At 41.6% G+C, this 19,453-nt stretch overlaps 1 protein-coding gene across 2 annotated transcripts in view; it reads left to right on the top strand.

Annotated features, from left to right (window-relative positions):
- The window catches only part of ythdc1 (YTH N6-methyladenosine RNA binding protein C1), a 93,561-nt gene that overhangs the window by 15,634 nt on the left and 58,474 nt on the right, over nt 1-19,453 (top strand). For both annotated transcript variants that reach the window (XM_073066026.1, XM_073066018.1), the window contains exons 2-3: nt 15,071-15,172; nt 15,813-16,156. In XM_073066026.1, coding sequence (XP_072922127.1) covers nt 15,071-15,172; nt 15,813-16,156 — 446 coding nt within the window. The remainder of the gene's footprint in view (nt 1-15,070; nt 15,173-15,812; nt 16,157-19,453) is intronic.

The following is a 19,453-nucleotide window of genomic DNA, read 5'->3' as shown; positions in this document are numbered from 1 at the left end:
AGTTCCTCAGTTAACTAACCCTCAATCCTTGCTCATCCGTCACACCCAACTCTGCATTCTTATCTTATGGATAAGACTTTTATGTGGCTCATTATTGAATGCCTTGTGGAAATCCAAGTAAATAATGTCCATCTGTTCCCCTCTATCCACTGTGCTTATTATATTCTCAAAGAACTCCAGTAAGTTTATCAAACGGGACCTGCCTGATGGTCCATTTCTTTCCAGATGCCTTGCTATTTCTTCTTTAATGATAGCTTCAAGCATTTTCCCAACTGCAGATGTTAAACTAACTGGCCTATAGCCTTTTTCCTACATCCTTTTTTTGAACAGTGGTGTGACATTTGCTGTCAATCAATCTGTTGGGACCTGCCCAGACTCCAGGGAATTTTGGTAAATCATCTCCAAAGCCTCTACTATAACATCTGCCATTTCTTTCAGTACCTTGGATATATTCCATCAAGACTAGGGGACTTGTTTATCTTTAGACTCACAAGTTTGCTCAGCATTACTTCTTTAGTGATGGCTAATGTATCGAGTTCCTTGCTCCCATCACATCCATAGTATCTCTCTTTGGCGTGTTTGATGTGTCCTCCACAGTGAAGACTGACACAAAATAGCCATTCAAAGCCTCAGCCATTTCCTCAGTACCCAGTATCAATTCCCCCTTCTTGTCCTCCAAGGGACCTATATTCACTTCAACCACCCTTTTCTGTTTTATATAGTTATAAAAACTTGCTATCCATTGTTGTATTTTGTGCTAGTTTATTTTCATAATCTAGCTTCCCTTTCTGTATTGCTCGCTTAGTGGTCTTTTGTTGCTTTTAAAATTTTCCCAATCTTCCAGTTTCCCACTACTTTTGGTGACTTTGAATGTATGAGCTTTTAGTTTGATGCCTTCTTTTATTTCCTTAGTTATCCAAGGCTGGTTCTCCCCACCCGTACTGTCTTTGCTATTAACTGGAATCTACTTTTGTTGAGCACCATGAAAAATCTCTTTGAAAGTCTTCTACTGTTCTTGAACTGTCCCACAATATTGCCTGTGTTCTTGAACTGTCCCACAATATTGCCTGTGTATTGCTGTGTGCACTAACTAAGTCCTCCCTCAAGCCATTGATGTCTCCATTGTTTAGGCACAATACACTTGTTTTCAATTGAACTACTGCACCCTCCATTTGTATGAGAAATTCAGTCATACTGTGATCACTCTTTCCAAGAGGATCCCTAACTACAAGATCACAAATTTTACCTGTCTCATTGCACAGGACCAGATCTGGGATAGCATGTTCCCTTGTAGGTTCAGTAACATGCTGTTAAAGAAAACCATCATGGATGCATCTATGGAGTCCTCAAGACTGTCTTGACCAACTTGATTCACCCAATCTATGCAAGATCACAATTCTATCTCCTTTACCATAGCATTGGCGACGCATAGGAGCAGACAAGTTAGGAAGATATTTAATTGGAGTAAGGGGAAATATTTGAAGTTATCAGGCAGGAACTTGGAAGTTTAAATTGGGAGCAGATGTTCTTGGGAAAATGTATGGCAGAAATGTGGCAAATGTTCAGGGGATATTTGCAAGGTGTTCTGCATAGGCGTTCCAATGAGACAGGGAAAGGATGGTAGGGTACAGGAACCATGGTGTACAAAGGCTGTTGAAAATCTAGTCAAGAAGAAAAGAAAAGCTTACAAAAGTTGAAAAAAAACTACAAACCCCATTTCCAGAAAAGTTGGGATATCTTCCAAAATGCAATAAAAACAAAAATCTGTGATATGTTAGTTCACGTGAACCTTTATTTAACTGACAAAAGTACAAAGAAAAGATTTTCAATAGTTTTACTGACCAACTTAATTGTATTTTGTAAATATATACAAATTTAGAATTTGATGGCTGCAACACACTCAACAAAAGTTGGGACAGAGTTAAAATAAGATTGAAAAGTGTACAGAATATTCAAGTAACACCGGTTTGGTAGACTCCACATTAAGCAGGCTAATTGGTAGCAGGTGAGGTATCATGACTGGGTATAAAAGTAGCATCCATCAAAGGCTCAGTCTTTGCAAGCAAGGATGGGTTGTGGCTCACCCCTTTGTGCCAAAATTCATGAGAGAATTGTTAGTCAGTTCAAAAGGATCATTTCCCAACACAAGATTGCAGAGAATTTAGGTCTTTCAACATCTACAGTACATAATATTGTGAAAAGATTCAGAGAATTCAGAGACATCTCAGTGCGTAAAGGGCAAGGTCAGAAACCACTGTTGAATGCGCGTGATCTTCGAGCCCTCAGGCGGCACTGCCTAAGAAACCGTCATGCTACTGTGACAATTATAGCCACCTGGGCTCAGGAGTACTTCGGAAAACCATTGTCACTTAACACAGTCCGTCGCTGCATCCAGAAATGCAACTTGAAACTGTATTATGCAAGGAGGAAGCCATACATCAACTCTATGCAGAAACGCCGGCGAGTTCTCTGGGCCTGAGCTCATCTCAGATGGACTGAAAGATTGTGGAACTGTGTGCTGTGGTCAGATGAGTCCACATTTCAGCTAGTTTTCGGAAAAAACGGGCGTCGAGTTCTCCGTGCCAAAGATGAAAATTACCATCCTGATTGTTATCAGCGAAAGGTGCAAAAGCCAGCATCTGTGATGGTATGGGAGTGCATCAGTGCACACGGCATGGGTGAATTGCATGTATGTGAAGGTACCATTGACTCAGAGGTGTATATTAGGATTTTAGAGAGACATATGTTGCCATCAAGGCGACGTCTCTTCCCGGGACGTCCATGCTTATTTCAGCAGGACAATGCCAGACCACATTCTGCACGGGCTACAACAGCGTGGGTTTGTAGACAAAGAGTGCGTGTACTTGACTGGCCTGCTGCCAGTCCAGATCTATCTCCTATTGAAAATGTATGGCGCATCATGAAGAGGAGAATCAGACAACGGAGACCACGGGCTGTTGAGCAGCTGAAGTCTTATATCAAGCAAGAATGGACAAAATTTCCAATTACAAATCTACTACAATTAGTATCCTCAGTTCCAAAACGATTAAAAAGTGTTACTAAAAGGAAAGGTGATGTTTTTCGTCGGCAGTTTAACGGGGGCATGACTGCGCAAGCACGTGTAAGTCGGACCATGAGGCAGTGGGAGTATTTAAAGAGAACAGTTTGTGGAAGTTGGTCATTTTCTTCAACAATTTAACTGGGGCACGACTGCGCAAGCACGTGTAAGTCAGACCGTGAGGCAGCGGAAGTATTTAAAGAGAACAGTTAGACGGAGCGGGCGACGGAGTGGAGGGGGACAGAGTAGGAAGGCTTTGTCTTGAGAGGCTTCGGTGAACAGAGGCTGAGGACAATCTTCACTCCAAGTGAGGTAAGGTCGGGTAAGTTCCTTTAAAAGGAGAAAGTTTCAAAGGTTGAGGCAACGTATTGGGTAGGTCAAGGCAGCTGAGATCGGCCCCGTGGTTTGTTCATCCTGCCACATATGGGAAATCAGGGATACTTCCACTGTCCCTGATGACTATGTGTGCAGGAAGTGTGTCTAACTGCAGCTTCTGGCAGACCGCATTGAGCATCTGGAGCTGCGATTGGATTCATACTGGAGCATCTGAGATGCTGCGAAAGTCGTGAATATCACATTCAGTGAGTTGGCCACACCGCAGGTAAAGGCTACACAGGTAGAAAGGGAAGGGGTGGCCACTAGACAGCGTAGCAGTAGGCAGGTAGTGCAGGAGTCCCCTGAGGTCATCTCCCTCCTAAACAGATATACTGTTTTGGATACTGTTGGGGGAGATGTCTCATCAGGGGAAGGCAGCAGCAGCCGAGTTCATGGCACCATGGGTGGCTCTGCAGCACAGGAGGGAAGGAAAAGGAGTGGGAGAGCTATAGTGATAGGGGATTTGATTGTAAGGGGAATAGATAGGCATTTCTGCAGCCGCAGACGAGACTCCAGGATGGTATGTTGTCTCCCTGGTGCAAGGGTCAAGGGAGCGGCTGAGCGGCTGCAGGACATTCTGGAGTGAGAGGGTGAACAGCCAGTGGTCGTGGTGCACATAGGTACCAATGATATGGGTAAAATATGGGATGAGGCACTACTAGGTAAATTTAGGGAGTTAGGAGATAAACTAAAAAGTAGGACCACAAAGGTAATAATCTCTGGATTACTACCAGTGCCACGTGCTAGTCAGAGTAGAAATAGGAGGATATTTCAGATGAATACGTGGCTTGAAAAATGGTGCCAGGGGGAGGGATTCAAATTTCTGGGGCATTGGAACCAGTTTTGGGGGAGGTGGGACTGGTATAAACAGGACGGTCTGCACCTGGGCTGGACTGGAACCAATGTCCTGGGGGAAGCGTTCAGGAGGATTTAAACTAATGTGGCGGGGGATGGGAACAAGTGCAGAGAGACAGAGAGGTGTAAAATGAGGGTAGAAGCAAAAAGTAGTAAGGTGAAAAGTAAAAGTGGCAGGCAGGCAAATCCAGAGCAAAAAGCAAAAAGGGCCACTGTTCAACATAATTGTATAAGGGCTAAGAGTGTTGTAAAAACAAGCCTGAAGGCTTTGTGTGTCAATGCGAGGAGCATTCGTAACAAGGTGGATGAATTGAATGTGCAGACAGTAATTAATGAATATGATATAGTTGGGATCACAGAGACATGGCTTCAGGGTGACCAAGGATGGGAGCTCAACATCCAGGGATATTCAATATTCAGGAGAGATAGACAGGAAAGAAAAGGAGGTGGGGTAGCATTGCTGGATAGAGAGGAGATTAACGCAATAGAAAGGAAGGACATTAGCCTGGAGGATGTGGAATCGATATGGGTAGAGCTGCATAACACTAAGGGGCAGAAAACGCTGGTGGGAGTTGTGTACAGACCACCTAACAGTAGTAGTGAGGTTGGGGATGGCATTAAACAAGAAATTAGAAATGCGTGCAATAAAGGAACAGTAGTTATAATGGGTGACTTCAATCTACATATAGATTAGATGAACCAAATTGGTAAGAGTGCTGAGGAAGAGGATTTCTTGGAATGTATGCGGGATGGTTTTCTGAACCAACATGTCGAGGAACCAACTAGAGAGCAGGCCATTCTAGATTGGGTATTGAGCAATGAGGAAGGGTTAGTTAGCAATCTTGTCATGCGAGGCCCCTTGGGTAAGAGTGACCATAATATGGTGGAATTCTTCATTAAGATGGAGAGTGACATAGTTAATTCAGAAACAAAAGTTCTGAACTTAAAGAAGGGTAACTTTGAAGGTATGAGACGTGAATTAGCTAAGATAGACTGGCAAATGATACTTAAAGGGTTGACGGTGGATATGCAGTGGCAAGTATTTAAAGATTGCATGGATGAACTACAACAATTGTTCATCCCATTTTGGCAAAAGAATAAACCAGGGAAGATTGTGCACCCGTGGCTGACAAGAGAAATTAGGGATAGTATCAAGTCCAAAGAAGAAATATATAAATTAGCCAGAAAAAGCAGCACACCTGAGGACTGGGAGAAATTCAGAGTCCAGCGGAGGAGGACAAAGGGCTTAATTAGGAAAGGGAAAAAAGATTATGAGAGAAAGCTGGCAGGAAACATAAAAACTGACTGTAAAAGCTTTTATAGATATGTGAAAAGAAAAAGATTGGTCAAGACAAATGTAGGTCCCTTACAGTCAGAAACAGGTGAATTGATCATGGGGAACAAGGACATGGCAGACCAATTGAATAACTACTTTGGTTCTGTCTTCACTAAGGAGGACATAAATCTTCCAGAAATAGTAGGGGACCGAGGGTCTAGTGAGATGGAGGAACTGAGGGAAATGCATGTTAGTAGGGAAGTGGTGTTAGGTAAATTGAAGGGATTAAAGGCAGATAAATCCCCAGGGCCAGATGGTCTGCATCCCAGAGTGCTTAAGGAAGTAGCCCAAGAAATAGTGGATGTATTAGTGATAATTTTTCAAAACTCCTTAGATTCTGGATTAGCTCCTGAGGATTGGAGGCTGGCTAATGTAACCCCACTTTTTAAAAAAGTAGGGAGAGAAAAACCGGGGAATTATAGACCGGTTAGTCTGACATCGGTGGTGGGGAAAATGCTAGAGTCGGTTATCAAAGATGTGATAATAGCCCATTTGGAAAGAGGTGAAATCATCGGACAAAGTTAGCATGGATTTGTGAAAGGAAAGTCATGTCTGACGAATCTTATAGAATTTTTTGAAGATGTAACTGGTAGAGTGGATAGGGGAAAGCCAGTAGATGTGGTATATTTAGATTTTCAAAAGGCTTTTGACAAGGTCCCACACAGGAGATTAGTGTGCAAACTTAAAGCACACAGTATTGAGGGTATGGTATTGATGTGGATAGAGAATTGGTTGGCAGATAGGAAGCAAAGAGTGGGAGTAAATGGGACCTTTTCAGAATGGCAGGCAGTGACTAGTGGGGTACCGCAAAGAATGGCAGGCAGTGACTAGTGGGGTACCGCAAGGCTCAGTGCTGGGACCCCAGTTGTTTACAATATAAATGATTTAGACGAGGGAATTAAATGCAGCATCTCCAAGTTTACGGATGACACGAAGCTGGGTGGCGGTGTTAGCTGTGAGGAGGATGCAGGGTGACTTGGATAGGTTAGGTGAGTGGGCAGATTCATGGCAGATGCAATTTAATGTGGATAAATGTGAGGTTATCCACTTTGGTTGCAAGAACAGGAAAACAGATTATTATCTGAATGGTGGCTGATTAGGAAAAGGGGAGGTGCAACGAGACCTGGGTGTCATTGTATACCAGTCATTGAAGGTGGGCATGCAGGTACAGCAGGTGGTGAAAATGGCAAATGGAATGTTGGCATTCATAGCAAAAGGATTTGAGTACAGGAGCAAGGAGGTTCTACTGCAGTTGTACAAGGCCTTGGTGAGACCTCACCTGGAGTATTGTGTGCAGTTTTGGTCCCCTGAGGAAAGACATTCTTGCCATAGAGGGAGTGCAAAGAAGGTTCACCGGATTGATTCCTGGGATGGCACGTCTTTCATATGAAGAAAGATTGAATCGACTAGGCTTATACTCACTGGAATTTAGAAGATTGAGGGGGGATCTTATTGAAACGTATAAAATTCTAAAGGGATTGGACAGGCTAGATGCAAGAAGATTGTTTCCGATGTTGGGGAAGTCCAGAACAAGGGGTCACAGTTTAAGGATAAAGGGGAAGCCTTTTAGGACCGAGATGAGGAAAAACTTCTTCACACAGAGAGTGGTGAATCTGTGGAATTCTCTGCCACAGGAAACAGTTGAGGCCGATTCATTGGCTATATTTAAGAGGAAGTTAGATATGGCCCTTGTGGCTAAAGGGATCAGGGGGGTATGGAGAGAAAGCAGGTACAGGGTTCTGAGTTGGATGATCAGCCATGATCATACTGAATGGCGGTGCAGGCTCGAAGGGCCAAATGGCCTACTCCTGCACCTATTTTCTATGTTTCTATGTAACACAATGGTAAACATGCCTCTGCCCCAACTTTTGTTGAGTGTGTTGCAGCCATTAAATTCTAAATTTGTGTATATTTACAAAATACAAATAAGTTGATCAGTAAAACTATTGAAAATCTTTTCTTTGTACTTTTGTCAGTTAAATAAAGGTTCACGTGAATTAACATATCACAGATTTTTGTTTTTATTGCATTTTGGAAGATATCCCAACTTTTCTGGAAATGGGGTTTGTAGGTAATGATAGAGATCTAGAGAGTGGTGAGTACATGGAATGGGCTGCGAGCGACGGCGGTGGTGGTAAATACAATGGGGTCTTTTAAGAGACTCTTGGATAGGTACATGGAGCTTAGAAAATCAAGAGGGCTATGGGTAACCCTAGGTAATTTCTAAAGTAAGTATGTGTTTGGCACAGCATTGTGGGCCGAAGGACCTGTATTATGCTGTTAGTTTTCTATATTTCTATGTTTATAAGTTAGAGTCCCCCATGATAACTGCCGTTCCATTCTAACATGCCTCAGATATTTTTCTGTTTATTCCCAGTTCCACTGTAATTTTATAATTCAGTGGCCAACAGACATCTCCCCACCAGTGATTGTTTTCTTTTACTATTTCTAATCTCTACCCAGATGCATTTAACATTCTGCTCCTTGGATCTTATATCGTCTCTATTGCCCTGAGCTCATCCTTACTGAATTGACTTTATTTCTTACATCCTTCATATGCGTGATGAATAAAAATCGTTATATTATGTATCTGTCTAAATGTGCAATGTGCAATCTTAATAATTTATAATAATTTATTATAAATAGAAAAGTTGATGAAACATAGAAATATACTCAAATCAGCATGTTAATCAGTCTGATGGCCGAGTGGAAGAAGCCTGTTGGTCCTGGCTTTTCTGCTGCAATACCATTTCCTGGATAGTACCAGCTGGAATAGATTGTGATTGGGGTAACTCAGTTCCCCAATGATCCTACGGGTCCTTTTTACACACCTGTCTTTGTAAATGTCCTGAATCATGGGAAGTTCACAACTATAGATGCGCTGGGCTGTCTGCACCACACTCTGCAGAATCCTGCGATTGAGGGAAGTATATTTCCCATACTAGGCAGCGATGCAGCCAGTCAGGATGCTCTCAGTTGTGCCCCTGTAGAAAGGATTTAGGGGCCCGTCCCAAACTTCCTCAGCTGTCTGAGATGAAAGAGGCGCTGTTGTGGCTTTTTCACCACACAGCTGGTGTGTACAGACCACGTTGAGGTTCTCAGTGATGTGGATGCTGAGGAACTTAAAGCTGCTTACTCTCTCAACCCCAGATCCATTGATGTCAGTAGAGTTTAGCCTGTCTCCATTCCTCCTGTAATTCACAACCATCTCCTTTGTTTTTGTGACATTGAGAGAGAGAGGTTGTTTTCTTGACACCACTGTGTCAGAGAGATGACTTCTTCCCTGTAGACCACCTCATTATTATTTGAGATTAGGCCAATCAATGTAGTGTCGTTGACAAATTTACTTAACAGATTAAAGAGTTTTAGGTGGCAACACAGTCATGGGTATACAGGGAGTAAAGGAGTGGACTTTGTACATAGTCCTGAGGGGCTTCTGTACTGAGTGTTGCCCCACCTCCCTTACCTTCCTGACTATCCTTCTGTATTACCTGATACCCTTGGATATTTAATTCCCAGTGCTCTCCACCCTGCAACCATGTCTCTGTATTGACCACTAAATCATACCTTTGTACTGATTTGTGCCACAAGTTCACTGACCTTGTTTTGAATATGACGGGTATTCAAATAAAGTGCCCTTACACTCATTATGCTTTTAAAATTTTGTAATCTTTTACTCTTTTTCATGACTTCTTCATTCCACTCTTACTTTTCTCTCTTTTAACTTTTGGCTTTTTAATCTTTATCCACACTTTTCTTTTTTACTTATCCATACTTCTCCAATCTGTTGAACCCACTCCCCTACTATTTAGTTTAAAGCCCTATCCACTGCCCTAGTTATACGATTCGCTAGAATCCAGGTCCCATCATGGTTCAGGTGGAGCCCATCCCTTTGCTACAGCTCCCTGCTTCCCTAATACTGGTGTCAATTTCCCATGAATTCAAACCCACTGCTCCAACATCAATCCTTTAGCCACACATTTAACTCTCTAATCTTCTTGACCCTATGCCAATTTGCACATGGCTCAGGTAGTAATCCAAAGATTAGTTACTACCTTTTTGGTTCTGCTTCTTAATTTAGCCCCTAGCTGCTCAAATTCCCTCAACAGAACCTCTTTCCACCTACGTTGTTGGCACCCACATGGATCACAATGACTGGATCTTTCTCCTCCCTTTGCAAATTCCTGTTCAGGTCAGATAAGATGTCCCGAACTTGGGCACCAGGCAAGCAACACAGGATTTGGGATGCTCTATCCTCATGACAGAGAATCCATTTTTCTCTTTCTCTTTTTTTTTCTTTTTCTCTTTATCCCCCTCTTGAATTGTTCCCTGAATTACAGTGCCACAGTTAGGTTGCTCATTCATCCTACTCTCATGCACACAGGGAGCAAGAGTCTCAGTCCTGTTGGATAAGCACAAGGGCTGAGGCTCCTCCAACACTGTCCCTTGGATCCCACTACCCACCTCACTTGCAGTCACACCCTCTTGTTCCTGACTACAGACCGGATATGAAGCAGCTAATCTAATGGGTTTGACTACCTTCTGAAACAGAATCCAGGTAACTCTCCCTGATGTGCTGCAGTGAGACTCAGATTCCAGTTCATCAACTTTGAGCCTGAGTTCCTCGAGCAGCCAACACTCACTGCAGATGTGGTCACCAGGAACCACAGTGGGGTACACCAGCTCTCACATCATGCATTGACAGCACATCACCTGATCCTTCATCATCCTTTCTTAATTTAATTAGCTATAATTTAGTGACTTTTTATTCAACCACTACAAAAGCCTTACCTGATACTTAGCTGTGCCTCCTCACCAAAGCCACAAGTCCCACTTCTGCACTGGTCCACTCATATAATGGCCGCTCTGCTTTGACCATGCTTTACTTTATTTGCTTCTGCAAATGAACCGCAAATCAATTGGTCCGCCACTAATGTGAGGATCCCTGTGAAACGCTCTTTTTTCTAAACTCTTCTCCCCGACCTGTGGAAGCTATCTCTCTCTTCGAACTGATTGGTTGACTGCTAATAAAAATAAATAGGCTGGACAAGATTATGGTGGTAGAAGACAATTTGTCACGGACTGTTGCTGCAGAGCAGCTAGGATGACATTGTCTATCATCTGCTTAAAAAATACTTCCATAATAGAACATTGTTAGGTGTTGTACATACAGCCAAGTGCTTTCATAGTAGTAAATATGTCAGTGTTTGCATGTATTCATTTCCACATGCAGTTTTGTGATAATGAAACTATAGTTTGTTTTTGTCACATACACAATAGGTGGCATGCTTGCAGAAGGTAGATGGAACCAACATATTGACGCAAGTGAAAGTGTGTGACCATTATTTTCCTTTGGTACAGTAGAATCTAAGCACCTTGATGCATTGATTTTAAGGTACCTAAGGTACCTCTCAAACTCATGGTGAATACAAAATCAATGTGGAGATTTGCATCTGGATGCTGGAAGCTGGAGCAAAACGATAAATTTGTGTAAATAATCCCAGATTAAAAGGTAAACTCTTTTTAACCCTCTGAGTTCCTTCAGTTTGTCCAACCTTTCCTGTGGCTAAACCCACTAATCCAGGTAGCATCATGATAAACCTCTTCTGAGCTCTACGTGTCCTTCCTGTAATGGGGCAAGCAGAACACCAGATAATTACTCTCAAGTGCCACTATCTACTTACTGGCATTGCTACTTTGAGGGAGGTATGGCATTGGATGCAAAGATACCACTGTACAAAATGCTATAAAGAGATCTGTTGGTACTGTCTTACTAATTGATTGAGTTTTTTGACAAGATAACAAGGATGACTGATGACAATAAAGCTGTGGATATTGCCTACATGGATTTTAGTAAGGCTTTTGACAAGGTCTCTCATGGGAGTCTCACCCAGAAGATTAAGATCTATCAGATCCATGGTGAATTGGTCACTTGGATTTAGAACTGACTTGCCCATAGAAGACAGGGTAGTGGCCAAAGGGGCTTATTCTATCTGGAGATCTGTAATTACTACTGTTCTGCAGGGACAGCACAGCTGCTCTGCTGCTTGTGATGTATATAAATGACCTGGATGAAAATGTTGATGTGTGAATATAAAGTTTGCCATCCTAATGCATGGATATGAAGATTGGTGGTGTGGATAGCTTAGAGGACTGGCAAAGAATACAATGGGATATCATTCAGTTGCAGATATGGGCAACAAAATGGCAGATGGAGTTTAACCTGGCTAAATGTGATGTGTTGGTATGCTAAATGCAAAGAAGCAGTACACTGTTAAAGGAAGATCCTTAACAGTGAGTATGAGCAGAGGGATCTTGGGGTCCAAGTTCATAGCTCCTTGTAAGTGGCTACAAAAGTTGATAGGCTGGTTTAGTAGGCACATAGCATGCTTGCCTTAATTAGTTGAGGCATTGAGTTCAAAAGTCAGGAAATTATGTAACTTCAGTTAGGCTGCATATAGAGTATTTCATACAGTTCTGGTTGGCCCGTTATAAGAAGGATGTCGAGACTTTGGACAAGGTTTATCAGAATGTTGCTTAGATGAGAAAAAGCGCAATAACGAGGCTTTCTCTGGAGCAGCAGATGCTGATTGGAGCTCTGTTAGATGTTATAAGATTATGAGAGAGATAGAGTGGACAGACCATATTTTTTCCAAGGGTTAAAATGTCTTAATACCAGAGGTCATGCATTTAAGATGAGAGGTGGGTAATTTCAAAGGAGATGTGAGGGGCAAGTGTTTTACACCAAATGGTTGGTGCCTGGAGTGTGTTGCCTGGGTGGTGGTAGATGTAGGAACATTAGAGACTTTTGAGAAATGTTTAGATAGGCACATGAATGTGAGGAAAATGAAAGTATATAGGCATAGTGTAGGCAGAAGAGATTAGTTTCAGTTGATCATTTGGTTATTAAATTAGTTTGATACAATATTGTGGGCAGAAAGGTATCTTTCTGTGTTGTATTGTCTTTAATGTTAATTTTATACAATTACCACCCAAAGTGCAACATCTCATACTTCCCCAGAATAAACATAGCCTCCCATCACTTCTGTCATATCTGTAACTGATGTATATCCTCCAGTATCTTTGACAACCTTCTTCACTGTAACATCTAGTAATTTTAGCTTTTAATGAAGGGTCAATCCCCAGGGTACATGATCATTAACATTAAAAAAAGGTAATCCACCTGCAAGCCCACCTTCACGAATCTTTGGAAGTATGCTGAGGTCTCTATTTCTCAATACTCCCTGAAATCTATCACTATATGTATATTCTAGCCTCATCGATACTGCTGAAGTGCATTGCCTTGAATTTATGTGGATTAAACTCCATCAATTGGTCTCTATTCCTTAATTTTACTGACACGTTTTAAGTCAGCCCGTGTTCTGCAAATGCTAGAAATCTGAAGCAATGCATAGGAAATGCAGGAGGAACTCAACGGGTCAGGCAGCATCTATGGATGGCAATAACATCCATTTGAGGTTCCGGTCTGAGACCCTTTATCAAGACTGGTAAGGAAGGACGGGGGCAGAAACCAGAAAATAGAGGTATGGGGAGGAGGAGTATAATCTGGCAGTTGATAGGTATGACCAGGTGATGGAAATGGTGGGTGGGGGAATGTTACACCTGCCCCTCCATCTCTCTTGCCTCCATTCAGGACCTCAGACAATACTTCCAGGGGAAGTGCACTTCTCATACAAGTTTCTTGGGATCATGTACTGTGTCTGGTACTTCTGGTACAGCCTCCTCTATATCAGTGAGACCCAATGCAGATTGGGGAGCTGCTTTGTTGTGCCACAAAAGGAAGGATATCCAGGCACCCTTCCTTTCCAGTCCTCAAGAATGGTCTTGGCCGAAGAAGTTGACATTTTATTCCCATGGCTCTTTTGTCACATATTTGCATGTTCATTTTTTTTTACTTCTCAATCTATTATACCAAGGTTTGACTTGTTTGCATTAATAATTAATTGTTTCTCAATGCTTCTGAAAAAAGTGTTCTCCACTTGTTAAACTGCATAAACTCACATTTTCCTAGAATAGTGTTTGGAGAGTAAAAAATCTGAGCTCAGGAATGAGGAGACAGCATGAAGAAAGGAATGGGGATCAGAGTAAAGAAAGCCACCATATACAGGATACATTGAGTTTGTTCCTGCTGAGATAGGTCAAGTTAAATGTTTCAGGAGCAAAAACCAAGTGAAAATCTAACTTTTTAACAAGGTACCACATGGTAGGCTTATTCAGAAAGTCAGAAGGCATGGGGTCCAGGGAAGTTTGGCCAGGTGAATTCAGAATTGGCTTGCCTCCAGAAAGCAGAAGGTTGTGGTAGAGGGGGAGTACATTCGGATTCGAGGGTTGTGACTAGTGGTGTCCCACAAGGATCGGTTCTGGAACCTCTGCTTTTCATGATTTTTATTAGTGACCTGGATTTGGGGGTAGAAGGGTGGGTTGGCAAGTTTGCAGACAAAGGTTGGTGGTGTTGTGGATGGTATAGAGGATTGTCGAAGATCGCAGAGAGACATTTATAGGATGCAGAGTGGGCTGAGAAGTGGCAGATGGAGTTCAACCCGGAGAAGTGTGAGATGGTACACTTTGGAAGGACAAACTCCAAGACAGAGTACAAAGTAAATGGCAGGATACTTGGTAGTGTGGAGGAGCAGAGGGATTTGGGGGTACATGTCCACAGATCCCTGAAAGTTGCCTCACAGGTAGATAGGGTTGCTAAGAAAACTTATAGGGTGTTAGCTTTCATAGGTTGAGGGATAAAGTTTAAGAGTCACGAGGTAATGATGCAGCTCTATAAAACTGGTTAGGCCACACTTGGAGTACTGTGTCCAGTTATGGTCACCTCACTGTAGGAAGGATGTGGAAGCATTGGAAAGGATACAGAGGAGATTTACCAGGATGCTGTCTGGTTTAGAGAGTATGCATTATGATCAGAGACTAAGGGGAGCTAGGGCTTTACTCATAGGAGAGAAGGAGGATGAGAGGAGACATGATAGAGGTATACAAGATATTAAGAGGCATAGGTAGAGTGGACAGCCAGTGCCAGTTCCCCAGGGCACCACTGCTCAGTACAAGAGGACCTGGCTTTAAGGGGTGGAAAGTTCAAGGGGGATATTAGAGGAAGGTTTTTACTCAGAGTGGTTGGTGCATGGAATGCACTGCCTGAGTCAGTGGTGGAGGCAGATACACGAGTGAAATTTAAGAGACTACTAGACAGGTATACGGAGGAATTTAAGATGGAGGGTTATATGGGAGGCAGTGTTTAAGGGTCGGCACAACACTGTGTGCTGAATGGCCTGTACTGTGCTGTATTGTTCTATATGTTTTTCCAAAAGCTTATCATATTGTAAGACTCAGTAGTAGTTTTATAGCACTGTATTAGCTGTACAAGTAGGAATATGACATACGAGAAGTACAAGGTAACAGATGAATTTCTTGTCTTTTAGATGGTGAAGTCAATGTTTTGGATGATATCTTGACAGAAGCGCCTGATCAAGATGATGAGCTTTATAATCCTGAGAGTGAACAAGACGTTAGTGAGAAGAAAGGTATGATGTAATAGTGATGGTGCTTGTGTTGCTTACATTGACAGCACTGCCACTCAAAACTTTTGAGTTATCATGGCTGGGTCCAATTGGTTTGTTTGTGTTGCAGATAATTTCTTGGTTTTGTATTAGACAAGATTGAGCTGGTTCTTGCAGGTTTATTCACCTTAACTATCTTAGTTAATTTCTTTGAAGAATTGTAGGAACTTCTGATTTATTGTGATTTGAATAATTTATAAAGAAAATTGATCTAGTTTTAGATTTTAAGTGTATTGTCAGAACACAGTTTTGTGTTCTGGTTTTGATTTCCATTTTGCTCAAGCAGTCTAGGGTTCAATAAAGTTTTAGTGCTGAGTTTGAATGGTCAGTATGTGGTAAAAGATACTTTCTGCTTATGTACAGTGTCATTAACAATTCTTTAAAGTATTTGTTAAATTTGTCTTCCTTTGTGACACCTAGTACTTAATAACTACAGTGAGATTGGAGTGGGTATTCTTACTACATGTAATACCATGAAAGCAGTGTATTTAACAATGTTACATGTGTATTGATATTTCTACCAATCACTTGGATTTCTATTTTCACTTTGATTTTGTATTTAACTTTTTTTGAGTCATAAAGAATATTCACCTTTATTGAACAGCATCAAAAAGAAAAAGTGAAAAGGAGAGGGCTGACAGTGGTGATGGGAAAAGGCAGAAATCTTCAAGCCATTCAGCACGACAAGTTAGCAAAAGATCTTCCTGCCCTTCTGCAGGAGACAACATAAAGGCTTCCCTTTCAAAAGGTAGACATCTGCCAGCCTTTAAGAAGGATGAATATCTGCGATATGAACGAAGCAAAACTGCAAGCAGTGATAGAAAGAACCTTGCTCAGGGTTCTCGGGAGTCGCAGAAAGACCGAACAGATAAAGGGGGTAGCAGAAGAAGAGAGTCTGACAGGAAAACCAAATCAGCAACTCCCGATGAGTCAGAAAGTTACAGCATGGTAAGGCAAACCTGACTAGTTTATAAAATAGTAAATGTTTGCATTTGCATGTTTTCTTTGTATCCTTGCCCAATCCTCCAGTCCACAAATGATCCTGGCTATTTGGCCTCTTGAATTTGTTCTATAATTCAATAAAATTCTCTGTTGTCCTTGGCAGGCTTTCAAATCTTTACTTATCATGAATCTTGTGCACTCTTATCTTCAAATGCTGTTGCTCGTGCTTTTGAGTAAGTGCATTCCCAAGACACTCAACCCTCTGAGAGAAGTTGGTCACGAGAAAACATTCTTCCCACATGGGTTCTCATGCGAAAGCATTCTTCCCACATTCCCCCTGTCAAGATCTCTCAGGTGTTAAAATATTAAAGTCCTCCACTAACTTGAGTGGATCTAAATCTGGTGCAACTTATGGTAAGAAAACTAGCACATTCTATTTCAGGCATGTATTGTCTGAACCTTCCAAGTTCAGATGTGTCTTATATACTGGAGTGTTGTCTCTTACATTAGCATTCTGTTCTCTTTCATAAATTGTAACGTTAGCATTTCTAATTATTATGCCTGCATATTAGCCTTTTGCATACAGGTCCTACCCAGCTTATGAATGTCCATCTTGTGTACAGTTGTTTGAGAGACTGCTGAGAATGGATTTGCTATTTCTTTGAGTAACCTTCATGTGTTATACTTCATTTCCAAGACCTTTGTCCTGTTACTTCACTTGTGTGTATTTCTTTTGTAGCAACATTCCTACCCATCTTTGTATCACCAGTAGATTCGGCATCAAATCTCTAGAGCCATTTTCAAATTTCTTTTATGAATGTCCCAATACTTCCCAGCCAGTTATGCATATTTTGTCTCCCATGTAATGAACATAAACTTCTGAAATAATCTTTGCAGCACCTTATCAAATGCCTTCTATAAATACAGCTGCATCATCTTGTTGAGCTCAAATAATTTGGACAAACATGATTGCCTTTTCATAAATTCACTTTTACTTCAGCTTGCAGCAAAGGCCACTGACAGCAGCTCTGCAGAGTCCACTCTCCTGGGCCAGCCTTTCATAGCTGTCCCAAGATGTAACCTATCTTCAAAGATCCTTGCTCTCAGGGGTGAGGTCTTTGGAGCTTCTGCTGACGTTTCTCTAGCACTGGGTTTTTATAGAATGGGGCTGCTTGCCCCATGCTCAACCCTCCTTTCACAGCTGGGCTTGAGGCCATCCTTGGTGGAGATACTTTAGATTTGATTAAAGCTGTTTATCAGTGAAACTGTTCCAGGATTAAAACCCGCTTGTTTATCTCTAGCCATTTCTTTTAATAACGTACACTGGTCCATTGGGACCTGGACACATTAGCTCCAAATGTGATTGTAATTTCTTTAGTTCTTCCTCCATCTTGTAGCTATTTGTGAGTATCACTTGTAATTTTTTTTATAGAGAATGCCACTAACCTTTCATTCACCTTCCTATTTTCCATTATATATACTTTGGAAGTCACAAATTCTCTATAAATGGTATTATTAGTGTAAGATTGTAAAATTCAATTCGCTGTTTAGGTATTTTGAATGACTGGTCATTAAGAACTAATATGGCAGTGTTAGTGGTTTATGGTTTTAATGTGGGCAATGAACTTGCCCTTTATTACATTCTAGATTGCAAGTGTTTATTTGACAGATTGCATGTTGAGATTTTACTGAAGGAGTTTGTTTTGCCCTCTAACATTTGAGTGGTTTAGTGCACTCAAATTTTTGTGCAGCAAGGTTTGCAGTTATCAAAATAAGGTTATTAAAGCAGTTCTGCCATTAAGGTCACATCACTATTCAAACGTTCCAGTGTAAGCTGGGAAGAGTATTATCCATACAATTAATAAACTTTTATTGGCTAAGGTTATTTTCCCTCCAATTTAAGTGCACCGTGTGCTTTCGTAATTTCATTCCAGCTGAGCAATTAGACTACTCAGAACTGAGCCTCACCATCTCTACATCGATGGATATACAGAGGTTAAAATATTCAAGGACACTTTTATCTTTTAATTTGTTGCTTCAATGATTTGCATGTGTTGTCATCAAAGCCACCCACTCTTGTAATTTCTGTATTTCCACATGAACATTGCATGGCATTATTGCTCAAACTAGTTAGCAGCTTTTGAGGAAGAGGTGGTCCCAAGAATCAAGAACTTTGAAAATTTTCAGTGGTAGTATAAAAGCAGGGGAATGTGGACCCATAATTTGAATCAATGCAGTGACTGGACTCTGATTCTCATGGGCCTTAGTCAGAGTTCGTTGAGAAAGCCAGTTTCAAAATGAGGTCTAGGTTTCCTGCATGGAGATGGTATTTAATGCAGACAAACAAGTGTGATATGTTGCACTGTGGGAGGACAATCCAGGGTGGGAATGACACAGTGAATGGTAGAGCACTGAGTACTGTGGTAGAATAAAGGGATCTGGGAATATCAATCCACACTTCCTTGAAGGCAGCATCCTGGGTAGTTAGGATTGCAAAGAGAGCTTTTGGAACATTGACCTTAGTAAATCAAATGAGTTGGGATGTTATGTTGAAGTTGTATAGGATGTTGGTGAGGCCAAATTTGGAGTATTGTGTGCAGTTCCGGTCAAGATATCAATAAGATTAAAAGAACTCAAATTCAAGAGCCATGAGGTAATGTTACAGCTATATAAGACCTTAGTTAGATTCCACTTGAAGTACTGTGTTTATTTCTGGTCACCCCATTACAGGAAGGATGTGGATGTTCTAGAGGGAGTGTGGAGGAGATTTACAAGGATGTTCCCTGGATTGAAGAACATGTCTTATGAATAGATTGAGTGAACTTGGCCTTTTCTCCTTGGAGTGATGGAGGATGAGAGGTGACCTGATAGAGGTATATAAGGTGAGAGGCATTGATGGTGTGGATAGCTAGAGGCTTTTTCCCAGGGCTGATATGGCTAACATGAGGGGACGTAGTTTTAAGGTGCTTGGAAGTAAGTACAAGGAGAAAGTCAGACATAGGTTTTTCACATAGAGAGTGGTGGATGCGTGGAATGCATTGCCAGCAAAGGTAGTAGAGGTGGATTCAATAGGGTCTTTTAAGAGACTCATAGATGGAGCTTAGAAAAATAGAGGACTATGCAGTAGGGAATTCTAGGCAGGTTCTAGAGTAGGTTACATGTTTGGCACAACATTGTGGGCACAGGGACCTGTAATGTGTTGTAGATTTCCTATGTTCTAATATAGTGAACATTTACAAAGATGTGGCCCTCAACTTGAGTACCTGAGTTATAGAGAAAGGTTGAATAGGTTAGGACTTTATT

Source organism: Hemitrygon akajei, chromosome 2 (genome assembly GCF_048418815.1).
Source record: "Hemitrygon akajei chromosome 2, sHemAka1.3, whole genome shotgun sequence".
In the NCBI taxonomy this organism is placed as follows: Eukaryota; Metazoa; Chordata; class Chondrichthyes; order Myliobatiformes; family Dasyatidae; genus Hemitrygon; species Hemitrygon akajei.
This window is presented reverse-complemented; position numbering and strand designations above follow the sequence as displayed.